General features: G+C 51.4%; 1 protein-coding gene across 4 annotated transcripts in view; it reads left to right on the forward strand.

The window, feature by feature from the left end:
* Window positions 1–22,336, forward strand: part of GNB1 (G protein subunit beta 1) — a 65,086-nt gene that overhangs the window by 27,365 nt on the left and 15,385 nt on the right. For 2 of the 4 annotated variants that reach the window (XM_074377691.1, XM_074377694.1), the window contains exons 2-5: window positions 2,957–3,005; window positions 15,136–15,238; window positions 19,101–19,139; window positions 19,858–19,964. In XM_074377691.1, coding sequence (XP_074233792.1) covers window positions 15,182–15,238; window positions 19,101–19,139; window positions 19,858–19,964 — 203 coding nt within the window. In that variant the 5' untranslated portion in view covers window positions 2,957–3,005; window positions 15,136–15,181. Of the gene's footprint in view, window positions 1–2,956; window positions 3,006–3,311; window positions 3,336–15,135; window positions 15,239–19,100; window positions 19,140–19,857; window positions 19,965–22,336 lie in introns of those variants that run through there. The other 2 variants (XM_045518605.2, XM_074377693.1) reach the window with 2 other exon arrangements.

Raw genomic sequence — 22,336 nt, forward strand, 5'->3', positions numbered from 1 at the left:
CCTCTTCAGGACGCTTCTGTACTAGAGAGTTATGCGGAAGTGAGACGTCTGCTGTGTCTGACGCGCACCGAGTCCTTTATGCAAAGTTCCGAGGGCTGGGTGTGTTGTGGCCTCTCTCAGGGTTTAGAGAGAGACTGGTGTCTGTGTCACACACACACACTGCCCCCTGCGGCTTATACTCAGACACCTCCCAGCACGTGTTAGAATACACGCGTATCCTCGCTGAAGAGGAGGCAGACTAAAGCCCTCGCTTGTGTCCGGTCTGCTTTGGGACCTGAGAGGTGCAGATGAGCAGTGGTGCGCCTGTGTGCTCTTGCTGTCTTGAGGCTTTGGGGACATGGAGGACCTCATTCCCCACACGAGTGCCTCTGCTTGACTTGAAATGGTGGCGCCGCCAGTGAAGGGGCTTTCTAGGTGTGTCTTAAGAGGATTTCAGTTTCTAGATTTTGAAAAATACTGAAATAACAATCCTCATACAAACCCTGTGTGTGGTACTGAAAGCCTCAGGGTGTGCTGGGATGTGTGTGTACAGAGAAGCTCATCGTGGGAACAGTTAGCGCCGCGGCGCTGACAGCTACACTGAAGCAAAACGTAGGTCGGTTGATTTTATCCAGAGCCTTAAAAAAGTGCAAAATCTTTGACATAATTATCCCACCTTGGGAAAACTGCTCTAAGGGTTTTAACATGATGCAGCCGCAGGAGCAGAGCCTCCTGGGTGATAGGGCACTGTGGTGCGTGCGTTCTTTAAGATGGCAGCGTCCTCCGGCTGTCATCCAGTGGCCTCTGTGCTTTGGGCTGGGAGACAGGGCCGGACAGACTCCAACCAGCACCCGCCTTCGCCTCTGACTCCGGGGCAGGGGGCAGCCGCATGCCCTGCCTCAGCTCTCCTCGCTGAGCCGCAGAGCCCAGTCCTGTGGGTGTGTTTCCAGGACTTTGCCCATATCACACAGGCCCATGTGAAACTGTTGCCCTTTTTGTGAACTGAAGTAAGTTGATGTACAGTTGTGTTAGTTTCAGGGGTACTGCGTGGTGACATTTGCATACGTTGTGAAATGATCCCCATGGTAAGTCTGGGAACCCTCTGGCCCCATGCGGTTACTGCAGTGTTACTGACCGTGTTCCTTGTGTTGTGCGTTACGTCCCACGTCTTACTTGTTTCGTAACTGGAGGTTTGTAGAAACTAGCCCTTCTTAGTTTTTTGGGGGGGGTAATTAGGTTTATTTATTTACTTGATGGAGGTCCTGGGGATTGAACCCAGAACCTGCTGCATGCTAAGCACATGCTCCACCGCTGAGCTACACCCCACCCCCACTCCAGGCTTTCACACTGAGTGATCCGTGGAAGCCCTGAGCCTGCCGCCCTAGGAGCTCGCCTCAGACGGTTCAGGGGAAGGTGAGCACTGACCTCCAGCTCCCACACCCACACCCACACCCACTGGTTTCGTTTGTTATTTTAGGTATCTTTAACAGCACTTTTTCCTGCCCCTACCCACCCCCCCAATAAAATTTATATAGCAAAACCTTTTTAAAGTGAACAGCTCAGTGGCATTTTAATATATTCCGTGTTGTGCAACCACTGCCTTTACCTTATTCCAGAACATTTCGTCACCCCAGGAGGAGCCCCGTGTCCTTTGAGCCGTTGTTCACTGCACACAGAGCCCCTGGCGACCACGGCGTTCTGTCTGTGTTCTGGATAGTTCATTTAAATAGGATTGCAGGCTGCGTGACCTTCTGTGTCTGGCTTCATCACGCAGCAGTGTCTTCAGGGGCCCTCTGTGTTAGTCTGTCAGTGCTTCATCCCTGTTACGGGTGAACAGTGCTCTGTGGTGTGGACGCCCCACGTTGCCTTCTCTCTTCATCCACTGGCGGAATTTCGGGCTGTTGCTGCCTTTTGGCGATCATGAATGGTGCTGCTGTGAACATGCGTGTCCACCTGTTGAGTCCCTGTTTTCCATTCTTCTGAGAACATACCTGGGAGTGGAATTGCTGGCCACACGGTAACTCTGTGTTTCATTTACTTTTTGAGGAGCCACCGAACTTTTCTTCGCACACCCACTTCCACTGCCAGAGGAGCGTGCGTTTGCCTGTAACATAAACTGCGTAATTCCCTAGTGAGCCTGTTTTGTTAAATAAGTTAATAATAAGTAAATAAATTCATAGTTCAGCTGGGGGGCATTTCAGCTTGCTGGTGGCTCTTGTGGCCCCCAGGTGCGACGCGTGCACGTGAGCGTGAACGTGGTAGGCAGGGGACTAATCAGCAGGCAGCTGAGAACCTGTGCGATGTCCAGAAGTGGTCTTTTCACACGGGGTGTGATTTGGAGACGTTACCAAAGCATCTGTAATGATGTTGAAGCCTCGTTTCTGGGGAAGGACAAGGAGATATTTCAGAAGAAATCTGGAGTTAAATATGTTTTGTGCTGGCTGCAGTATGCTGAGCGGCAAGTCCAAAGGCTTCGCTGTGATGTCTTCTGCTCCCGCGGCCTGGACCCTGGGGTCACAGCTTTGGGTGGCGCTGTGGCGACTGGGTGGCTGGAGGGCTGGCCCTGGCTGGCACTCAGGAGATGCCCAGGGGCTCCTTTGAAATTCAGATGAGCTCTCCTGCCTGCCAGAGGGCAAGTCTGGGTGAGACCACTCTTAGAAGCTTCTTGAGTGGCAGTGATTTTTCTGTTGTTACAGAAGTCTAAACACCCCTTCCCCCGATACTTTTCAAGGTTTAATTCAAGGTATTTTCCCTGAGGCACTTCTAAGAATTTTTAAAAAGAAACTTAGATCAGATTTCCTCTTTTTTTCCACACTGAGAAACTAAACACAAGTTAATACAAATTACTAATAAATAAAGCGACTTGGGGGCAAGAAATGGTGACGGGGAAGGGTTGATTTTTGTGCTTCTCAAAATGTACGGAATATTGTGCCTCACAGCCCGAATCCGTGCAAATACGGCCTTTTCTCTGTTGCAGACACTTTTACATGTTTTGGAGACCAGACCAGAAGCACTTCTGAATTAAGGTAATTTTAACGTAATTGATCCTTGTCAATTTTTAAAGTAGAATATTTAAATTTCTTTAAGGTTTCTTTTGTAATAGCTTGGTTTTTGTTACAGTTTTGCCCATCTCTTTTTTAAGCCTGAAGTTGGTTTTCAGAACAAATTGACCCAGAGAAGGGTGTTTTCTTTCAAGGCTTGTTCCCATGTTCAGCAGAAGGGGTTAAGGTCCTGGAGATGATGGTTCCCGTTCTGGAGAAGAAGATCTCTCCAGCTTCCTTCACTGAAAGCAGGAGAGCGAGCCCCTTTTCCAAATCAGATCTTAGCTGGGAATCCAGCAGATGATACGGATGAAGGTGAGGCCACACAATTGAAGCAGAAATGCCAATGTTTGTGTGTAGTGGAGGTGACAGAGCAGGGGGGTCCCAGTGAGGGGTGGAGAAGCTGGGCGGCGGCATCCAGTTCTTCGTATTGTTCTTGCAACTCTCTGCACATCGAAGGGCTTTTGAATGAAGGTGCAGAACTGAATTGAATGGTTAGGTGCTTGAACGGCTGAGTGTCCGTATGGAAGAGGTGTACCACGGACAGAAATTAACTCCACGTGAGTCATGGACTTGCATCCGGTGCTGGAAAACCTCTCAAAGACACAAAACGTTGAAACTTCGGGTTCGGGAGGGATTTCTTAATGACATCAAAGACAATCCATTAAAGAGAATGCATAAATGGGATTTCATCGAGTTTAAAAATGTCTGCTCCTTCAGAGATACAGTTAAGAGAATGAAAAGACAAGCCACAGACTGGCAGAAAATGTTAGCAGATCACATGTCTTTTGGGTAACTCGTGTCCAGAATAAGTAAAGAACTCTCAAAGTTCAGTGTTAAAAAAAAGCACCCCCCGCAAAAAGCCAGTGATTGGAACAGACGCTTCACCAGAGAGTAAATACATAGAGCAGATAAGCACGTGAGAAGACAATCACAATCACCAGCCACCAGGGAGACGCTACTCAGCCCAGAAAAGGAGGACACGAGCCGCTTGCAGCAACGGGTGGACCTGGAAGGCATGATGCCGAGTGAAACAGGTTGGAGAAAGACAAATGCTGTGTGACGTCACTTATCTGTGGAATGTAGGAAATGCAGCAAACTAGCGAATAAGACAGAAAGGAAGCAGACGCACAGATGCAGAGAACAAATCAGTGGTTACCCTCGGGGAGAGGGAAGGGGCGGTGAAGTAGGGGTGAGGGAAACGGGGTGGTTACGGGATTGTAGGAGATTGTGTGTGTAAAACTTCTGAAAACTATGAAGCACTGTAGAATTTAAAGAATCTTTCCATTAAAAAAAAGACACAGTGAGACACCGCTAACCATCTCTTAACACTGGCTGAAATTAGAAAGACTGACCACACCATGTGCTGACGAGAGTGTGGGGGCTGGGCTCTCCTCGCTGATGGTGGGATGAGAAAAACAGTCTGGCAGCATCTTAGCGTGTTACCTGTGTGCTGGCCGTGTAGACCTGGCCAGTCCACTCCTGGGTGCTCACCCTGGAGAAACGAAAGCCCGTTTCATAGTGAAGCCCTGTAGGTGCAGCAGCTGGCTGAGCGCTGAGGGAGCCGAGTCAGACCTGAAGGTGCATGCTGTGTGATTCCATGAGTATGAAATTCTAGATGAGAACTTACGTGTGGTGACAGAAGCAGATTCGTGGTTGCAGGGGGTGGGGGTGGGATTTCAGAGGGGCAGGAGGAGGCTTTCGGGTGGGGATCTGTCCCTTAGCTGAGGCGGTGGTCTCAGAGGTGTTGAGTGTGTCAGAATGTGTCAGATCATACCTGTTCATTGTGTTACTGAGCTTCCATACAGATATTTTTAAAACTAAATGAGCAGTTAGCACGTGAGCAGGTCTCCCCTCTTCCTGGCGAGCCCCTGTGTCACCTGGCGGCCAGCGTTGCCCATGGTCTTGAGCTGTGCAGAAGGGCCTGCCCTGCTGACGGGGTGGCAGTGTGGCCGGTGGAGGAGGAGGTCGTTTTCTGGTACTTAGGTTGTTCCGGTTGAAAGTCCTGTTACTGCTTTGACAACAGGTCGTGTTGAGTGAGCGTTTGCTGTGGTTCAGTCGGGTATTGAAGACTGTGCGTGGGTCCTCACTAGGCCCCGCAGTGTGCGAGGCAGCTGTCGCTCTGTCCGCTTTCACACCGAGATCCCAGCCGGAGACGTGCTAGCAACTTACTGGAGGCCCCTGGGGATGAGAGTCAGGACTGAGGCCCGTACGTGCACCCTCAGCCGCGGGGCATGCGAAGGCACGTGGGAAGCCCAGGGTGGTCCCCGTCGTTTGCGGGGAGTGAATGTAGAGCTGGAGCCTCTCTGCAAGATGGTGGGGGGAGGGGCAAGTGACCAGAGAGCGGGCATCCCCCAGGCTGGGGGGCTGTGGCCCCTCAAAGGTGTGTGCAGGTTGCCACCCCCGGGCTGTGGGGTTGCTTTCTGGTCCTCCCGCCTTTCTGCTGCACCTTCCCTCCAGGTGTGTGCCCTCCGCTGCTTCGTTATGTGTGAAGTTTGGCTCTGAGATAATTAAAGTCTCAAACATGGGACTTCCTGCTTGGCCTCAGCAGGTTTGAAGAGGTTGATGCATTGAAGTTCCATCATGAAGTATGTACTAGGCTCTGTGCTCCACCCGGGAAGCCAGCACAAGCTCGCAAAGTTGGAGGGAGGGCAGGATGGAGGGGCAGGTGGGTTTCACGGCGCATCAACAACGAGGGCTCAGGAGAAAGGGTCCCTGGCTGTTCCCTGCAGTTCCAGAGGGTGAGGGGACTCAGAGCTGCTGTCCAGCACGCACTCACCTGTCTCCATCCGGCCCTGAGCGCCATCTCCCGCACTTTACTGCCCCTGCTGTGACGACGCTCTTAGTCCCCGCGGCCCACGCCTGGCCCGCGAGGGAATTGGAGCAGGAGGTGCCGCAGAGGAAGCAAAACGAAGTCTGGGAAAACCTCCTCGTCTCCTCACTTTCTGGCTTGGGGAAATGGGCGTCAGTTCTCTGCAGGGAGAGCCTGGTTCCTGCTCTTCTAGAGACACGGTGAAGTGGCTTGGCCCCTGCGTGAATGTGTGCTGTGTGAGGGAGGAGACGGGCGGGCAGTGCCAGCCGGGCCGCCACCGTGACCAGGGCACTTGAAATGAGGCTCGCCCAGGTGGAGCACAAAACACACCCTGGATTTGAAAACTGTAGTAAGACAAATGAACGTGAAATACTTCATCTGTAATTGTTTTAAATTGATTACATGTTGGAATAACACTTTTCATATATTGGGCTAAATAAATATATTATTAAAATTAATGTTAACCTTTTTTTAATACGGCTGATGGAACATTTAAAACTCCCTACGTGGCTCACATTGTATTCATATTGGACGACATCTGCTTAGAGAGCTCGGCTGCTTGGAGGAGACACATGGGCACTCAGGTGTGCAGGCACTGGGCCCCTGAGCCTGGAGGAGGTCACACCCGGAAACTAACACCTAAGTAGCGGGCTCACCAGAACCAGCGGCCTCCAGTGGGAAGCAGTTTTAAGATGCTGTGTCTCGAAGCAGAGACGCTAAGACCTCTTGCCCCTAGTGGGGCACCTGCAGCGGGAAGGAAAAAGCCCTCCACGGGCTAGGTCAGTGTTAACGCCCACTGCGTCGCTGGCAGAGCGCTTGTCCTGGTGGGGGGATGTGTGGGAGCAGGCATTTAGGAGGTGGTCCTTTGACCGTTACCAGCCAGTGACCAATTGCTTAGGGGGCCGGTGTGGTTAACTGTGGAGGGGGCCTAGGTCAGAGCCGTGGTCTTGCTCTTTGTGACTGAACCTCGGGTAGGTTGTGACTCCGTGTCCTCCCGCTAACCACGTGGACAGGTGGTGGGACCTCCTCCTCAGATGGGGTGGACACACAGCAGGGGACCCCGAGTCAGCTGCGACCTGGGAGTACGGGGGAGTCACCTCTTCTGTCGTTCTGAAGCAGTCAGGAGGCCACGTGGTGGAGTCCCAGAGCCTTTCCGAACCAGATCCTGAGAGCCACGTTTGTCTGTCACTCTTTTAGACTCTGGCTTCTGAGGACAGGGACCACGGCGTCTTCTGTCTATGGCAGATGCTCAGTAAACAGGTATGAGTGAAGTGAAAAAGGAGTTTGTAGAGTAAAACCAAGAGCACTGCTGATAAAAAAAATGAGAATTACAGAGTTGCTGGACTCAGCCCGGGCTGCGAGTCTGGTCAGGCTGCTCTTTCCTGCTGCAGAACCGCTCAGTAAGGGTGTCGGGTGTCGAGGAATCAGCTGTTCTTTGAAAACCAAGACCCAGTCAGAGGAAATTAATGTATATTGATAAGTACATGCCAGCTTCTATTTTCTGTAACTTTTAGGGGAGATGCGGGCTGCAGGCCATCGCGTTTACAGTCAGTTTTGGAAGGAGCAGCCCAGGACGGCCTGCTCACTGGGTGGTGGGGCGTCGGGTAGGGCATCGTCTCCCCGTTTATGCATCCTGCACGTGTGGATTTCTGCTCCCATGGCCCGCTTTTCAAGTCCTGGACAGACCTCGGCCATTGCCTGCGGGTGGGAAGGAGGAGGGACTTGGCTTAGAAGGAAGCGCAGGCAGCCCTGCACACACAGCCCTGCGGGGCCACGAGGGTCAGGGTGCCTCTGCTGTGGGAAGGGGGCTGGTGGAAGGGGCGGGCGGGTTGACCAGGAGGAGGAGAAGAGCCCGAAATGAGCATCCCTCTAAGTTCCAGGCGCACACGAGCCTCGTACGCTTCCTGGGGCTCGTAGGCCGGAGGCTGCGTGAGGGCCTGCGGTAGCAGCCGGCAGCGTGCGGTCAGGGAGACCCTCCGGGCCCCCCTACCCCCTGTGGCCATGCCTGGCTTGGGCTGCCTGTGCTGTCAGCACCAGGGGCTGAGAGGCCTCCGAGGGTCTCCTCCTCCTCCTCCTCCTCCTCCATCTGGTGCTTTGTTAGCTAGAAGTGTGAGGTGAACTGAGTTTCAAATTCCCTTGTAGTTCGAGAATTTTTCTTAACAGGCACAAAATAGTATTTATATTATGGCTTAAATAAAATAAGTCTGAGTTCTGAGTTACTTGGTGCAGTACCAGGATGTTTGGAACTATTACAAGCTTTCAGTAGCATATACTTCTCTATCAGGTTTACTTTGATGTGTTCTGAAATGTAAATTCTTCAGTGATTTCCAGGTGTGGCATTGCAGAGCAGCGGTCTGTAGCTTGCGTGTGCAGGTAAAACTGAATGGTGCCTCTGAGTTCCGGGTCTGAGCCAGTAACTGCAGATTCTGCAGTTGCGATGTGGCTGCCCGCCTGATCGGGCCGTCTTGTGCAGGGAGGGTGGAGGTGTCTCGCAGGCAGGGTTTGTTTTACTTTGCGTGTCGTAAGACAGGCTGAGTGCTCTGCAGTCTGTCCGTGGAGCTGGAGCACGTTCCTGCTGTTGCCAGGTACGGGGTTTATTTTTCTTAGACAGGAGCTCCCTGTGGGCACGTTTGGCCCTGTTGTGACTCTTCTGTCCCTTGAGGACTGGCGTGGGTCCTGGGGAATCAGGGAGGCACGTGCTGGTGTGGTGTGGGAGCCATTCACAGGGCAGCAGATAGGTTGGCGACCTGGTACTACGTAGGGGGCTGTCCCGCTGCCAGGATGTCTGGGTTTCCTAAAAGGACACCTCAGGTTCCCAGAAGTTCAGTTTGAGTGTAAGTGGCATTTGGCTGTCAGTGACTTTATGAATTATCTGTGTAGGTTTTGTTGTGATTTGAGAAGTGCAAGAAACTTTGTGTCTGAAAGGTAGTAAAGTGAAGTGAGGCTCTTCCCTTAGCTGGGGCCTTGTGGCGGCCAATAGGTAAATTTACTTTTATGCATAGATCGTGTTGTCTCTTCTTTCTCTGCTTATGGAACCGATACATGATTATCATATGAATTTGCTTCAGGGGAGGATGATTAATTGTTTTACATTGTTCTGATGCTTCAGGAGACATGCTCACGTTGGGGGTTAAACAGTAAATTGAGGAGATCATGCCGCTCGGTCCACAAATGAAGAACGTGAAAAGCCTCTTATATGTGCGTTATCTAATCGTGAACCACTGAGCTGAGAGGCTGTGAGTTTTCTTTTAAAATTGGCCTCAGAAAGTCGAGAAATAGGAAAATCTCATGAGATATCTTAGATGTTGGGGGCAGAGTATGTAAATCACTACATCCTAAGAAAATGCAACACACGCGGCAGTTTTCAAAGCACGTGTAAACATTTGCTGGATCCTTTAGTCTAGAACCAGATGAGAGTTTAGTACGTAATTAGCTTTCCTGTCTGAGTCTCCATTACCGTCTGGTCGCTCATATGAAAACTTGTCATGGTTTGCTTTGTATTTCATTGAGTATTCTGCCTGCTGCTTCTTAGAAGCCGATGTGATGTTTCACCAAAACTTAATTTTTATCACATTTGAAACATGGATATATGAGCCTCCAAAGTTAACCATTTAGTTGATGAGACAAATTTGGGGATTCCTGGGATTGACTCTCACAAGCTGCCAGCTGAAGTGACAGGGTCTCTACGTCAGACACACACCATCTGCTCGTGGGACACCTGTGTTCCCGTATTTTTAAACCAAGAGATACATAACAGATTTTATACACGCTAGTCATGTTGTCAAACAATACCAAGAAATAATGACCTTTTAAAAAATTTATGAAGAGAATGTTCAAACATAGATTAAAAGCAGAATTTTATGTAATCATCCAGCTCCAGCATTTGCAGAATTCTGCTAGTTCTGTTTAATCTCCCTCCTTCCTATCAGAGTCCCCAAATCATTCACTTCTCTCATGAGTAAGGAGCATTTCTGGCAGTTTAAGGCTTTAGTCTCCTCGTGACACCAGAGGAAAGAACAGCAGCTCCTTCATGTCATCAGATCCCCAGACCATACTCAGATCTTCCTGATTTTCTCTAAAAAGTCTACATTGGGATTTTAAATCAAAATCCACTGTTTCTTAACATTAAAAAAAAAACAGTGGAAAATTGAAGTACATTAGAAGTTACAGGGAGCTCCATCGCCAATCTAAAGCAGTTTCAGCTCATGTCAGTCTGGCTTTTTATATGCCCTCACCCCTTTCCCTCCTTGTTTTAAAGTGAATTTCAGACAGTCATTTTATTCTTTAATATGTCAGCATCCATCTGAATGACAGGGACAACTGGGTGAGCCATGTGGATGGACTGTCCACTGTCCAGGCTTCTGCAGTGACACCCATTACCCACCGGGGATGCCCCAGGTGCTTCCAGCACCGTCCACACAGTCTGTGTCCTGGAAGAAGGGGCGGGGCTGCCTTCTGTTGCCCCTTGGAGTTGCAGTGTCTTAACTTTGGAGGTTAACTTGGATTTGGGAGTGAAAGAAAAAAATAGAAAAAGGTGATGAAATTGATTTAAACTCCTCATGCAAACTTCCCCCTCTCAAAATGCTGCTTCGTCTTGGAGGTGAGGTGTGGTACTGGTGTGGATGAGCAGGTAGGAGCCTCCTGCCACACGAGGCACTGGATGCTCAGTGGGGCTGGTTTTTACGTGAAAAGTTCAGCACAGCGTGGGAGCCTGGGGCCAGGGGCCGTGTGTGTGTGTGTCTTTGTCTCTGTGTGTGTGTGTATCTGTGTCTGTCTCTGTGTGTGTGTGTGTGTGTGTCTGTGTCTGTGTGTGTGTATCTGTGTCTGTGTCTCTGTGTGTGTGTGTGTGTGTGTGTCTGTGTGTGTGTGTATCTGTGTCTGTCTATGTGTCTGTGTCTCTGTGTGTGTGTGTCTGTGTGTGTCTGTGTCTCTGTGTCTGTCTCTGTGTGTGTGTGTCTCTGTGTCTGTGTGTGTGTGTGTCTCTGTGTGTGTGTCTCTGTGTGTCTCTGTGTGTGTCTGTGTGTGTGTGTGTGTATCTGTGTCTGTCTATGTGTCTGTGTCTCTGTGTGTGTCTGTGTCTGTGTCTGTGTCTGTGTCTCTGTGTGTCTGTCTCTGTGTGTGTGTGTCTCTGTGTCTGTGTCTGTGTGTGTGTGTGTGTCTGTGTGTGTCTCTGTGTGTGTGTCTCTGTGTGTGTCTGTGTGTGTGTCTCTGTGTCTCTGTGTCTGTGTGTGTGTGTGTCTGTGTCTGTCTCTGTGTGTGTGTGTGTGTCTGTGTGTGTGTGTCTCTGTGTGTCTGTGTCTCTGTGTGTGTGTCTGTGTGTGTGTGTCTCTGTGTGTGTGTGTCTGTGTCTCTGTGTCTGTCTGTGGGGAGGGGTGCTCCACTGAAGGTGCACTTTGTGCTCCAGTCACTGAGCGGCTTAGGGAGCCCTTTCCAGTTGTCTGGTTCATCTGCATCTTGGCCTGTGGTGTGGGCAGCACCATTCCCACTGTGCAGTAAGTTGGTGGAAGTCAGATTCCTTGTGTGTGGCAGAACCAGAACTTGAAATTACTATATTTTGATACAGTCACTCCATTTTGTCGTGAATGAACTTCCACCTGGGTGTCCCTGTTAGTGACTGTGTGAATCCTGGCGCGCTGGGGCAGGGGCCTTGGTTAGAGGGACGTGTCCCCTGTTGGTCATGAAGTGATGGCTAGTACCGCAGGTGTGAAATACCTAAGTAAAAAGTTATGTCAACACCTTGACTTACGAGTATGCGTAGGAACAGATCACCTTACATACTTGCTTTCAAGTTCCTTAAATTTCTGAGACGTATTTCCAAAACAGATGTTCCAAGTGAAAGCTGTGGCAGATGTGGGTCATGCCGGACGACGTGAGCCCCTCGGCGCCCTGTCTTAGTGGATTAGGCGGTCCGGGCGCTGAGTCAGCGTGGCCGCGGCTTAGCCGAGGCTTTGGCACTGAGGGAGAGGAGGGACCCGGCCATGTAAACCTGATGGTGGGGCTTGCAGGGGCTCTGGGGACTAAGAGTGGTGAAGAGAAAAGCAGAAGCGACTTCATGTAAGTAAGACTTCTAAAATGTGCCTTTATTTTTATTATCAGAGGGGAATATATACTGCATTTCCAGTGTTTGGAAAATGAAAACAAAAATACGACCAATAATTCTAACAGAAATGCTGTTAGTCTTATTAAATGTCTTTTTTTTTTAACTCGGTATTTTTGTTACTGTTCTTCTAAAATAGCTAAAATAATTACACACAAATTTGTTTTTCATTTAACACATGATGACCATTTTTTCCAGATTTTTGTTCTACCTTCATTATTGTTCTTAGTGCTATTTAATAGTTCATCCAGTAAAAAGTTAATATTAGCTAGCTTTAAAAAGAAAACACTGAAAAGTGTGGAGGAAAAATTGTGAATGCTGCTTCTCAGGGCCCAGATAACCTGTTAACTTTTTTGAAAAAAGGAAAAAATATATATATAAGACAATGTGAAAAATGAAAGCTGCCCCACTATTCCTCCAAAATTTCTCCAGAAAAAACCATTAAGATTTTTCTGGTGTATAGAAAAAGGCTTGCTTACCTTAGCGTGAATGTTTGTCCTCATACGCACGGAGGGAAGAGCGGCATCACTTACGCAGTGTCTGTGCCTCGTGTGTCTCAGTCACTGTGTCTTCACGGAGGAGCTTCGGAAGGGACCTCTAGTTTGTGGGGATTGGAGAGTTTTTGCCTCCCGTCAGTTCAGCTGTGTGTTTGAGCAGGCCTGCTCCTTGCTGTCCGTGGGGTGCCGACTTCTCTTTGGGGAGCATTGGCTGCGTGGCCTTCTTTGAGAGTGGGGCCATGTGGTCCCTCCAGGCTCCTCCAGAGGCCAGTCCAGGGTCCCTGCGCTCAGGTGAAGGAGGTGGTCCTTCCGTGGATGTGGGTGCGCCACATCGAGGTGGTCCTGGACGGGGCCACTTGAGAGTGAGCCCCTGTGCCCACCAGGCATCAGAGAGGCAGGCGCGCTGGAGAGCCCGGTGGCCTTTCATCAGCGAGAATCCGCCTACAGACAGCTTCTTTTCCAGGTTAGACTTTAGAAAATACACCTTTGACGTGAAGAATAAAGAAGGGCATGTTTTAAAAATTTCAGGGTGAGGTGGGAATAGCTCAGTGGCAGATCACAGGCTTAGCGAGCGTGGGGCCCTGACTCAGCCCACAGCACCCCCACTGAACGCGCACACAACAGAACGAAGCCCTGAGTGCCAGGTTGTTGCAGGCCAGACGGGCTCTTTCAGGACATTCGTGTTTCTTGGTGGTCGAGTACGAGCGCCCTTTTTCTTAAAAGCTGACAAGCAAGGGTTCTGAGCCCCTAGTTGGGGCTCAGGCGTGGACACAGCACAGGGGCTGTGGCAGAAGGCAGGGGGACCGTTTGTGCCGCTCGGTGACGGCGGAGAAGTGGGTCTGGTGCTGCTCTCTCTGCTTGTGATGGAGGTCAAAGCGGCAGGTGTCAGGATGGCTTCTGAAACTTGTGACGTAACAGCTGGAGCTTCTCATCTTCAAGGTACTTAGGCTTTCAGTAAATTAATTTCTCTAGTTTGAAACAGGATGGCTGGTGATTACATTTATGTATTCTTTTATAATATGTAAAAAAGAACATCTAATTAAAAGAAATACTTGAAGATCTCTGGAGCTATCCCACCTCACACTGGAATTTGAGTCTTTATCTAAAGACCCTGTAGCATCTCAGAAGGCACTTCCTGCTGACCTGGATCCTAGGAATTTGTTGGTTTTGCCCTTGCTTTAAAGACTGGCTTGGCTTTTAAGCTAAGTCTGAGTGTCTGCTGGGCGAAGCGAGCGGTGTGATTCAGTGTAACTCAGTGTGGCCAACGACATCAGCTGTTACTTTTCTTCGTGTTGATTTTGGAAGAACTGAATGAAGTCGCTTCTTAACGGACAGGAACGTGGGACAGGCAGTGTGACTGGGCCAGAACTGCCCCACGTGAGTGGTCAGGGAGCGCGTCCTCACAGCCCTCTGTCTGCTGTAAAGTGATTCGTGTTCTCCCGGTGGTGTTGTCATCTCACACGTTAATAGTCACCAGCTGCAGTCCTGGGAGTTAGTATGTGGAAATGGTGACTGACCACACGGGATAGAAATTCCACGGTGTGGCCTCTCCCACATCCAACTTCGCCGAGGCCCAGGGATTCTGCATTAGCGAGGCTTCCCCCTGTTTCCGACATCCACTTAAAGTAATGCCTTTAGAAACAGCTGTTTTGATCAGAAATATTTCTGAAACGGTGTCACTGTGATTGCCTTCCTGAATGCCGTAGTGGCAGACCCGTGTGCCCGAGGTGTGTTTCAGTCTCAAAAAAATAAACAACTACTGTTAATTAAATATCTGGCATATATTATACTAACCCTGTGACTTCTACACAAAATCAGTGATGGAAAAATCTCCCTCTGTATTTGCTTAGGAAAGGAGGCCCTTGCATGCGCTGCGCTTGCATGTGGGAGCTAATTGTGTTCTTAAGTGATTACAAGATGTTGGTAATTATATCTTCAGCTTCGTGATCCGTCGGCCATATTTATGACCGACTTAACAGCCGACTTGGTCGGAGATGCAGCCCCTAGTTAGGACATTCCATTGGGAAGATGAGTCTCTGGTTTAACAGGACCGTTTTGTTTTGACTCTGACTTCAGCTCTGTCTGATGGGTGTGGGCAGGGCCAGGAGTGGGGCAGGGCTGCTGTGCTCGGCCTGTGGCTGGGCCTGTGAGGACCGGCGGCGGTTCTGAGTCTTCTCGGGTCCCAGGGCCCATTTTGGTGGGAGAGCACTTTGTCCCTGAGTCCGAGGCCTGCTGGACACCACACTGAGCCCTTCTGGAATCGCTGTGTGGACATTCTGACATCATCTGGGCAGTCGTGGGTTCAGGATCATTGATGTGGTTTTGAGGTGCTGGTGATGTGGCTTCTGGGTTGCCACTGTACCCCGTTTCCTAAACTCACTCACTGGCCCTGGCTTGTACACGTCAGTCTTAGGTTTCTGAGTTTACAGCGGGACCCAGAGCTCTCCCACAGTTTTCCTCTCTCAGCCCACCGCTGTCTTTTGAGTAGTCTGTTAGATGTCGCCGTTACACAAAGCTAGTGTGTGATCGTACTGAGATTTTGTTAACCGGCCCTTGGTGGGCACTATACATTCCGGTGACTACTGAAGAAAAGGGCTCTGATTTGTAGTGAAACCGTAGCCCTCACAACTTCAGCTTCCTTTTCTCACCTGCTTCATTACATTTCTCAGTTATTGATTATTAATTGTTTCATGCCTGTGTTTCTTTCAGATCTCAGATTCTTTGAGGTGACATCAAGGAGCACTGAGAGCAGAAGATGAGTGAACTTGACCAGTTACGGCAGGAGGCCGAGCAGCTTAAAAACCAAATCAGAGTACGTAGCCCCGTGTGTGTGGTCTTATAGTCGTTTGGATTTCGGGTGGTGCGTTACCAGCTGTGGGGAAGATGGGTTACAGCACAGCTGTTCCCAGTGTCTGGGGTTGAAGCTGAACCCTGTCTGGCCCAGGGTGTGCCAGCTGCAGGTCTATAGACGTTTGGCCTGGCGTATTCCTGTCAGGGTTTTGTTTTCTAGTGCATTTGTGTTCTAATATACATAAAATGTTTGCGTAGAATTTATAGAGGTGCTTCTGTTCCTTTTTTCTTAACCTTGGAATTAGCTTTATGACATTCTGTTGGTCACTGTGTAGAGTATGGTCCCTGCCTCCCCCACCATGACTGTTAAGTTGAGGGCAGGAAACTTGTTTAAAAATCAGAGCGTTAACAACAACAACAAGAGGAATTTTGGGTGTGCCTGATTCGTTCTTAATTTTGAAAAGAGATGTTTCCTAGGGTGGTTACGACTGTCAGAGCTGCTAGACGGAGCACACACCACACGTCTGACTGAGGATGAGCACAGCCGTGTGTCCTGCAGGGAGACGGCACGCATCTTCCGTCCTGGTCTGGGGCTGAGTCCACCCGGTGCCTCGCGGGGCCCGGGGACTGTTGGAGAGGGCTGCGCGGTGGTCTGGGAGTCCTCCCTCCGCTGCTCCAGCTTCGTGGGGCGGTGCCGCCAATGACTGTTCTCTGCAGAAGCATTTAATACAAGCAGATGTTTCTGCTCTCATGCTGTTGATATGAAGAGTGAGAGAAGGAGGTGGGCTTGTCAGAAAAAATATCCTCAGTATGTTTAGATTTGTGTCCGTTGGGTGGGTGAAGGAGCTTTCTCTCTGAGGGTTTTGTTTCTGCCTGTAAGGCTTAGCCGTCCTCCAGAGCATTACTTTTCAATACGTGTCTAAACAAGAGTTTGTTTTTCTGAGCTCCCTGTAAGCGTGGAGCCTGATTGTTTCCTTTTAGAGGACCTGTTACATGTTGAGAAAGCTTAGTGGAAATTGGAGAGAAAGAAAGATCAGCATCATTTTAGCCAAATTTTTCTGGAACTTGAGAAAAGATAATGGAGTCATCTGAGATCTGTAGGAAACAGAAAACACCCTTTTACTGTAGGACTTTCAAATCTTGACATTTAAGATACGATATAGCTCAATAAAAACAAGGAAGACTGTTTTTAATGGTTTGCTTCGATCAGATTTGTTTAATATGTCCAGCCACACTCCAGAATATAGACGTCAGAATTTTGCTTTTCTGACAACAGTAAATTGTCATTTATAAGTTGTTCATAAATAGTGGATTCAGATCTGTTCATAGCAAATGAGGAAAGTCTGTATGGCAGAGGTTAAAAAAAATCCAAATTTGGGGGGAAAAGGCTGAAAATCAGTGTTTCCTCTCTTCATTTTTTAGACCCGTTTCTTTTAAAGCTCCAGCAGGCGTCCTAGGGGCAGGGCTGTCGTGTGAACCACATTTGGAACTTACAAATGTACAAAGAAACAGTAGAAATAATTTTTAAGAACCATATCTAAACCAAGATATCTTAAAGATCACCATTTCAGTGTATAATTAAGAAATACATGTATTATTTTCCCCTCTTGTTACTGAGTCTTGGCAGCGCGGGGTCTTGCCTGTGCCCACACACCTCTGCCCACACTCACTGCGTCTCACGTGGCCCTGGCCCCCCGTCGGGCCCTCCCGAGCAGGGCGGCCAGGCCACCTTGCACACCATGCGCACAGGGCCCCAGGCCATTTGAGTCCGTTGCACCTTTGGGTGTAGGGACAGGAAGCCTTTCTTTAAAGAAGGGCAAGAGCGTCCTTCTTTGCTGACCGCCCAGGGGTGCTTGCTTGTTAAAGAGCGCAGGGCGCAGGAGGTCAGACGAGAGGTGGTAGGTGGCTCTGGGGGGCTGCCCGCCGTTAACTGGTTTTCAAGCTGAGAGACCCCAGAGGACCGTCTCACCCTACTTCTGACTGTTCATGAGGAAGCATGGGCTCTTGAAGGGATGCCGATTGAACACGGCGTATCCTGAGCACATGGGCTACTGGTGGGTGAGGGGAGACACCACAAACACGCCGGCGCCGACACTGTCCGGAGCGACGGCGCAGCCCCCGCGGGTGGTCAGGATGAGCCCCGCGACCCAGCAGAGCCGGGGTGCTAGAGGCCAGCACACGTGTGTGCGATACTGCTGCCAGCATGGCCCGCGTGGGATGAGGCCTCGCTGTGCTGCCCTGTGTTGGACGGGCATCCAGACAGGACGCGAGCGGGCTGATGACTGGCCTGGAGGTGGTCCTCTGGTTAAAGGAAGAAAGGGGACCTGCTGTGCTCAGTGACCTCCCCTAGCACGGACAGCGCAGAAGCCCCAGACCAGTCCCGCCCTGTTAGCGCCCCAGCAGGCCGCTCTGTGGGTTCACCCGAGAGGCGCTGAAGGTCGGTCTCTACTGGGCCACACAGAGGCTGTCTCCTTGGAGGCCCCCCCGCGGGACTGGGAGGGGAGCCGCCGCCTGAGGTGGCGCTGACCTCCCTTCCGCAGGTGCTCGCTGGCTGAAGCGGAGCAAGTTGGAGTTCCTGTGTTTAGGTTTGAAAATGTTCTCTCTCTGTTGTATGTTGTGTCGCCGCGGGCGTTGTGAAACCCATTCTGACCTCTGGGCACGAATGGGGTGAGGCTGCTTCAGAGTCGGGGTTTAGTTTTTCCGTTTAAATTTTTCCCGTTCCTCTTTTTTAAAATTAGAAGCCGTATGTAGCGTCAGGAAGAATGGCTTTCGGAAACAAGTCCTGCGTCCACGCCGAACTCACGCGTTGCTGGCGGAGGGCCTGCTGCTCTGGGCCCCCACCTTCTCTTGACCCCAGTCTAGGTGCCGGCATAGAAGTGCTTGGTTATGTAATTCTTTGTTTTTTAATTGTGTGATTGACTAGGCACAGTGACTTCTACTAGGATAATTAAAGTTGAATTTGGAATCTAGGATCTGGTACACTGTAATAGCAGTATTACATTTGAATGTTTTTCCACTTCTGGGTTGGCGGATGTTCCCACCATCTTCATGAAATAAGAATAACAAGCAGTGAGGCCGTCTGGGTCTGGACCTAGAGGGCCGCGTGGGGCGCCTCGCGCCTGAGCGCCCCAGGGGCCTGCGAGGTGCCATTTTCAAAGCAGGTGGTCAGAGACCATGTGGCGGAAACACTTTTCTTATTAGAAATTGTCGTGATTTCCCTTAAAATTACTTCTCCACTCAAATTTTGACCCTTTTAAAGCTGTTGTCTCATCTTCCTTCATCACGTATGGCTTTCTACTTGCTTTTACGTATTTATGCTAATTTGAGATGTGTAACTTCGATCACTTAAGAGCAGTGAGAATGGCTTCTTTAGCTTTAAGGTCACTTCACGAGGTCACTCTACAGATAAGAAGACAAACAGCAAGATGAGCAGCCGTGAAGTCTTCCCTGCGCGTGGTGTCCTGTCTCCGGTCCTTTGCTCTCTTACTTGGAGGTCTGCCCTAGTGGTTGGCTTGGAGACAAGTCCTTAGTTAACATGCTCTAGGAGAAAAGTTCTTTGGGGCGGCCGTTGAGTGCTTTCCAGACGTTTTTCCTGTGGGCCCCACAGCTCCTGGCTGTTGGGCAGACAGAGCAAGACCCGTGTGCAAGTCTGGGTGGGGAGGCGGCACTGGCTCTGGGCTCATGGGGGCGCTGTGCTGGGCAGACGGGCGGTCTGTAGGCTGGGAGCATACCTGGGTGTTGCTGGTTCTCTGCAGTGTTCTCTGGGGGTCGGAGCAGGGAAGAGCCGGCCACCCTCTGCCTTTGCTTCTGACGCCCGGCAGAGGGTGCGGACCAGGTACCTGTGTCTGAGACATGACTGACCTGCCCTGTCTCTCCTCTCTTAGGACGCCAGGAAAGCATGTGCAGATGCAACTCTCTCCCAGGTAAGACGCAGAGGTCGTGCCGTGCCGCCTCCCCTTGGATGCTCTGGAGCAAACCGCTACAGCTCTCCTCGCCCGCGGCGGGGTGAGACCGCTGCCCCCGTGTTTTCATTCACGAGTGCCACCGTGCTCAGTGTAGGAAGTAGTGGTTTTTAGGTGAGGTCAGTTTCTCTCAAGCCTTTAATTGCAGAGGTCAGGGCTGCAGTGAACAGCTTTGCACCTGCAGATTTGCACCGTAAGCAGCAGCAGCACAGAGTCAGGGCCACTGCTGTCCAGCTTGATGTGCAGCCTGGTGGCTGTGACTGGTCCCAGGCAGGGCCATGTATCACCTTGTGATGTGGCTGACCAGGCTGCAGTCTGGGGGAAGGGCCGCTCTCTGCGCTGGAGGGGCAGGAGGAGCTGGGCTGCAGTGACCAGTGAGTGGGAGGAAGGGGGACAAGGGAGAACAGCTCTGGGCCGGCGCCGGGTGCTGTGCGCTGGGGCGGGGCGGGGATGGGGTCCTGGTGGCCAGGGAGAGAGGCGGCCTCGCTGAGAACCCCGAAGGGAAGGCAGAGGCCTGGGTGAAGAGGAGGAGTCACGGCGGAGAGGCCCGGGTGACCAGCAGGACCCGGGCAGTGGTGCCGCCGGGTGGGGTGGGGGTGGGTAGAGGAGAGGAGGTTTCAGCCTTCGGGTGAGACCAGTCATCACAGAACCTTGACTTGCGGTAACTTTTATTTTTAAGATCACAAACAACATTGACCCCGTGGGAAGAATCCAGATGCGAACCCGGCGGACGCTGAGGGGGCACCTGGCCAAGATCTATGCCATGCACTGGGGCACGGATTCCAGGTGTGTGGGCTGAGCAGGCCACCGCGCACAATGCACACAGGGATTGTTCTGCTTTTCTGGGGAACAGTAACCTGAACTCATCTGCTGTGATCTGTTCAGAGACAGTTAGGCAGAGATGCGGGTACCTGAGCCGGCCAGGTGAGCGCCCAGGTGCCCGTCTGCGAGCGCATCCGCTCACCTGGGCTGCTCGCGCACTGTCGCATCTGCTCCACTATTGCGCCAGCTCTGCGCTTCCTCCCTGCCCCCCTGCTCAGTGCTTGTGTGACCCTGGGGAAGCGACCAAGCCTCTCTGTGCCGTGGCCCCTCCTCCTTCCAGCCTGTTACTCGTGGCTTTTTGGCCCTACCCTCTTGTGGTCCTGATGCCCTGGTTCTGGGACCATGACCTCCTCCATGTGGTGCTGGGGCTGAGCTGAGCCGGGGATCGCGGCTCGTGTGTCCCGCGTCCGTGCGCAAGCCTGCTGCTGGTTCTCGAGGGGCCACACCTCCCGGCTGCCGGCCCCACCTGAAGCTCTGCCCCTACTCAGAACTCTGTCCTGCGGCCGGCTCATTTCTGGCCCTCCCTCCCGCCTCCCCCTTCCCTCGCGACCTGCGGCGGCGCTGAAGCGAAGCCTCCGCGGCTCTTGTTCTTTTAGAGGCTGCGGCTTTAAATTCCTTCTCTTCTGCTCTTCCGCCCGGAGAATTAAGTTTGATGCTGTGCGACTCCGTGACTGTAACGTGTTCCTTCAAACATCTCACGTGAGCCTGCAGGTGCCTTCCTTTCAGTAGCTTTTTTCTTCATGTTTGTCAGAGAGGAATTTTCTGCTTCGTATTTCCTCTTCGTTGTTGAAACTCTGCGTTGAGTATAAACAGCTACAGGACAAGAGATTCAATCTTCAGTTTGTTCTGTACAGCCTCCCAGATAGTTCCTGATGCACATGAGAGCTGACTTAGGTCGTTTTAATGACGACAGTAATCAAAAAGAATAAAAAAGGAAAAAGAAAGAAAAAAACGCCCTCGCTCGTCGATCCACCTTAGACTGTATAATCAGAAGTAGACGATGGCCAGGCGGTGTCTTACCTTCGGGGTTTCCCTCCACCTGTGGGAGCCCCCCGACCCGATGCGAGGACACCGGGCAGACAGTGCTACAGCCAGGCCGACGCGAGCCCCCTCCAGGGGTGCACTCCCGGCGGCAGCGGTCTCCGCGCCAGGGCGCTGACGCATCACTGCGCCCTGGCCAGGGACTGAGAGCCGTGCTCGGGGAACGAAGGCAGGTGTGCGGCCAGAGCCGGGGCAATGAGGACAGGGCGGGGCAGGAGGCGGGCAGCACTGATCACCACGCGGGCTTTTGTGTTCATGCGGTTCCACCACAAGCTGCGCCAGGAGGGCCCGTGGCCGGAGGAGCAGGTGCGGAGGTGTGAGTGAGCAGCCCCTGCAAGAAGGGGCGCAGTGGGAGACGAAGGTGCCGGCTTTGTCTCCTCCTCGGACAGGGTGGTCGGTAGTGGCACCAGTTTACAGCTGCTCTTGTCTTGTGCGCCCTCCTGTGGGGGCTCTGCTTTACAGCTGTCAGCCCAGAAAACCAGAATGATGCCTAGGGGGACGAGCCCTTCAGGAATTGTTTTTTCTAGAGAGCCATGTTTTCTGGAGAGGTCAATTTTTGCCTCTTTAAAGTAGAAAATATGTTTTTTTGATTTGGGATGTACATTTTGCTTAAGTCATCTTTCTGTTTCCTGCTTTATAAACAGAGGTTAGTGTACTTTTTTTCATGACTCGCAGCTGTAATTTATGAACGTTAGTTATTTTACTGTGTGTGTGTGACTTCTGGCTGCTCTCAGACCAGTGCACCGCTTGGCAGTCTGTCTTCCTGCTCTGCAGGAGATGCCGCGGGGAGGTCTCCGTGCGTGCGTGTGTCCGTACTTGGTCTGTGTACGTTCATGATGCGCTCATCAGGGCGCTGCAATCCACTGCTAAACTTCAAGCCTACTGCTTATAACACTGGAGAGTCTTTCAGTCACTTGAATTAATGTTAAATTTTTCTCCCTTCTCTGAAGTCCGCCGAAGTCTTGTTAGAATCGAGAGTGACACACAGCTGAGCCGACTCGGCTTGGGAGCCCGGCCCTCCCTCCTGAGTGATGAAGACCTGGGGAGGTTGGGTCTGGACCTCTGCCTGACCTCTGTTTTCAGTGCCCGGGCCCTTGCCCCTGCGTTCTGGCAGGCGGGGCCTCGCGGTAGCGGGCTGTGATTGGCTGAAGGCCGAGGGGCAGCGTGAGCCCATCTCCAGCAGTCGCCTGGCCGGGGCTACAGGGTGTCGCCTCTCACCTTCAGGAGGATGAGGGGCAGCTTAGCATTTTGCTAACCCTTGGACGAGTCAGCAGATACTAAGCTGTCTGACCGGG

This window comes from Camelus bactrianus, chromosome 13, assembly GCF_048773025.1.
Source record: "Camelus bactrianus isolate YW-2024 breed Bactrian camel chromosome 13, ASM4877302v1, whole genome shotgun sequence".
Classification (NCBI taxonomy): domain Eukaryota; kingdom Metazoa; phylum Chordata; class Mammalia; order Artiodactyla; family Camelidae; genus Camelus; species Camelus bactrianus.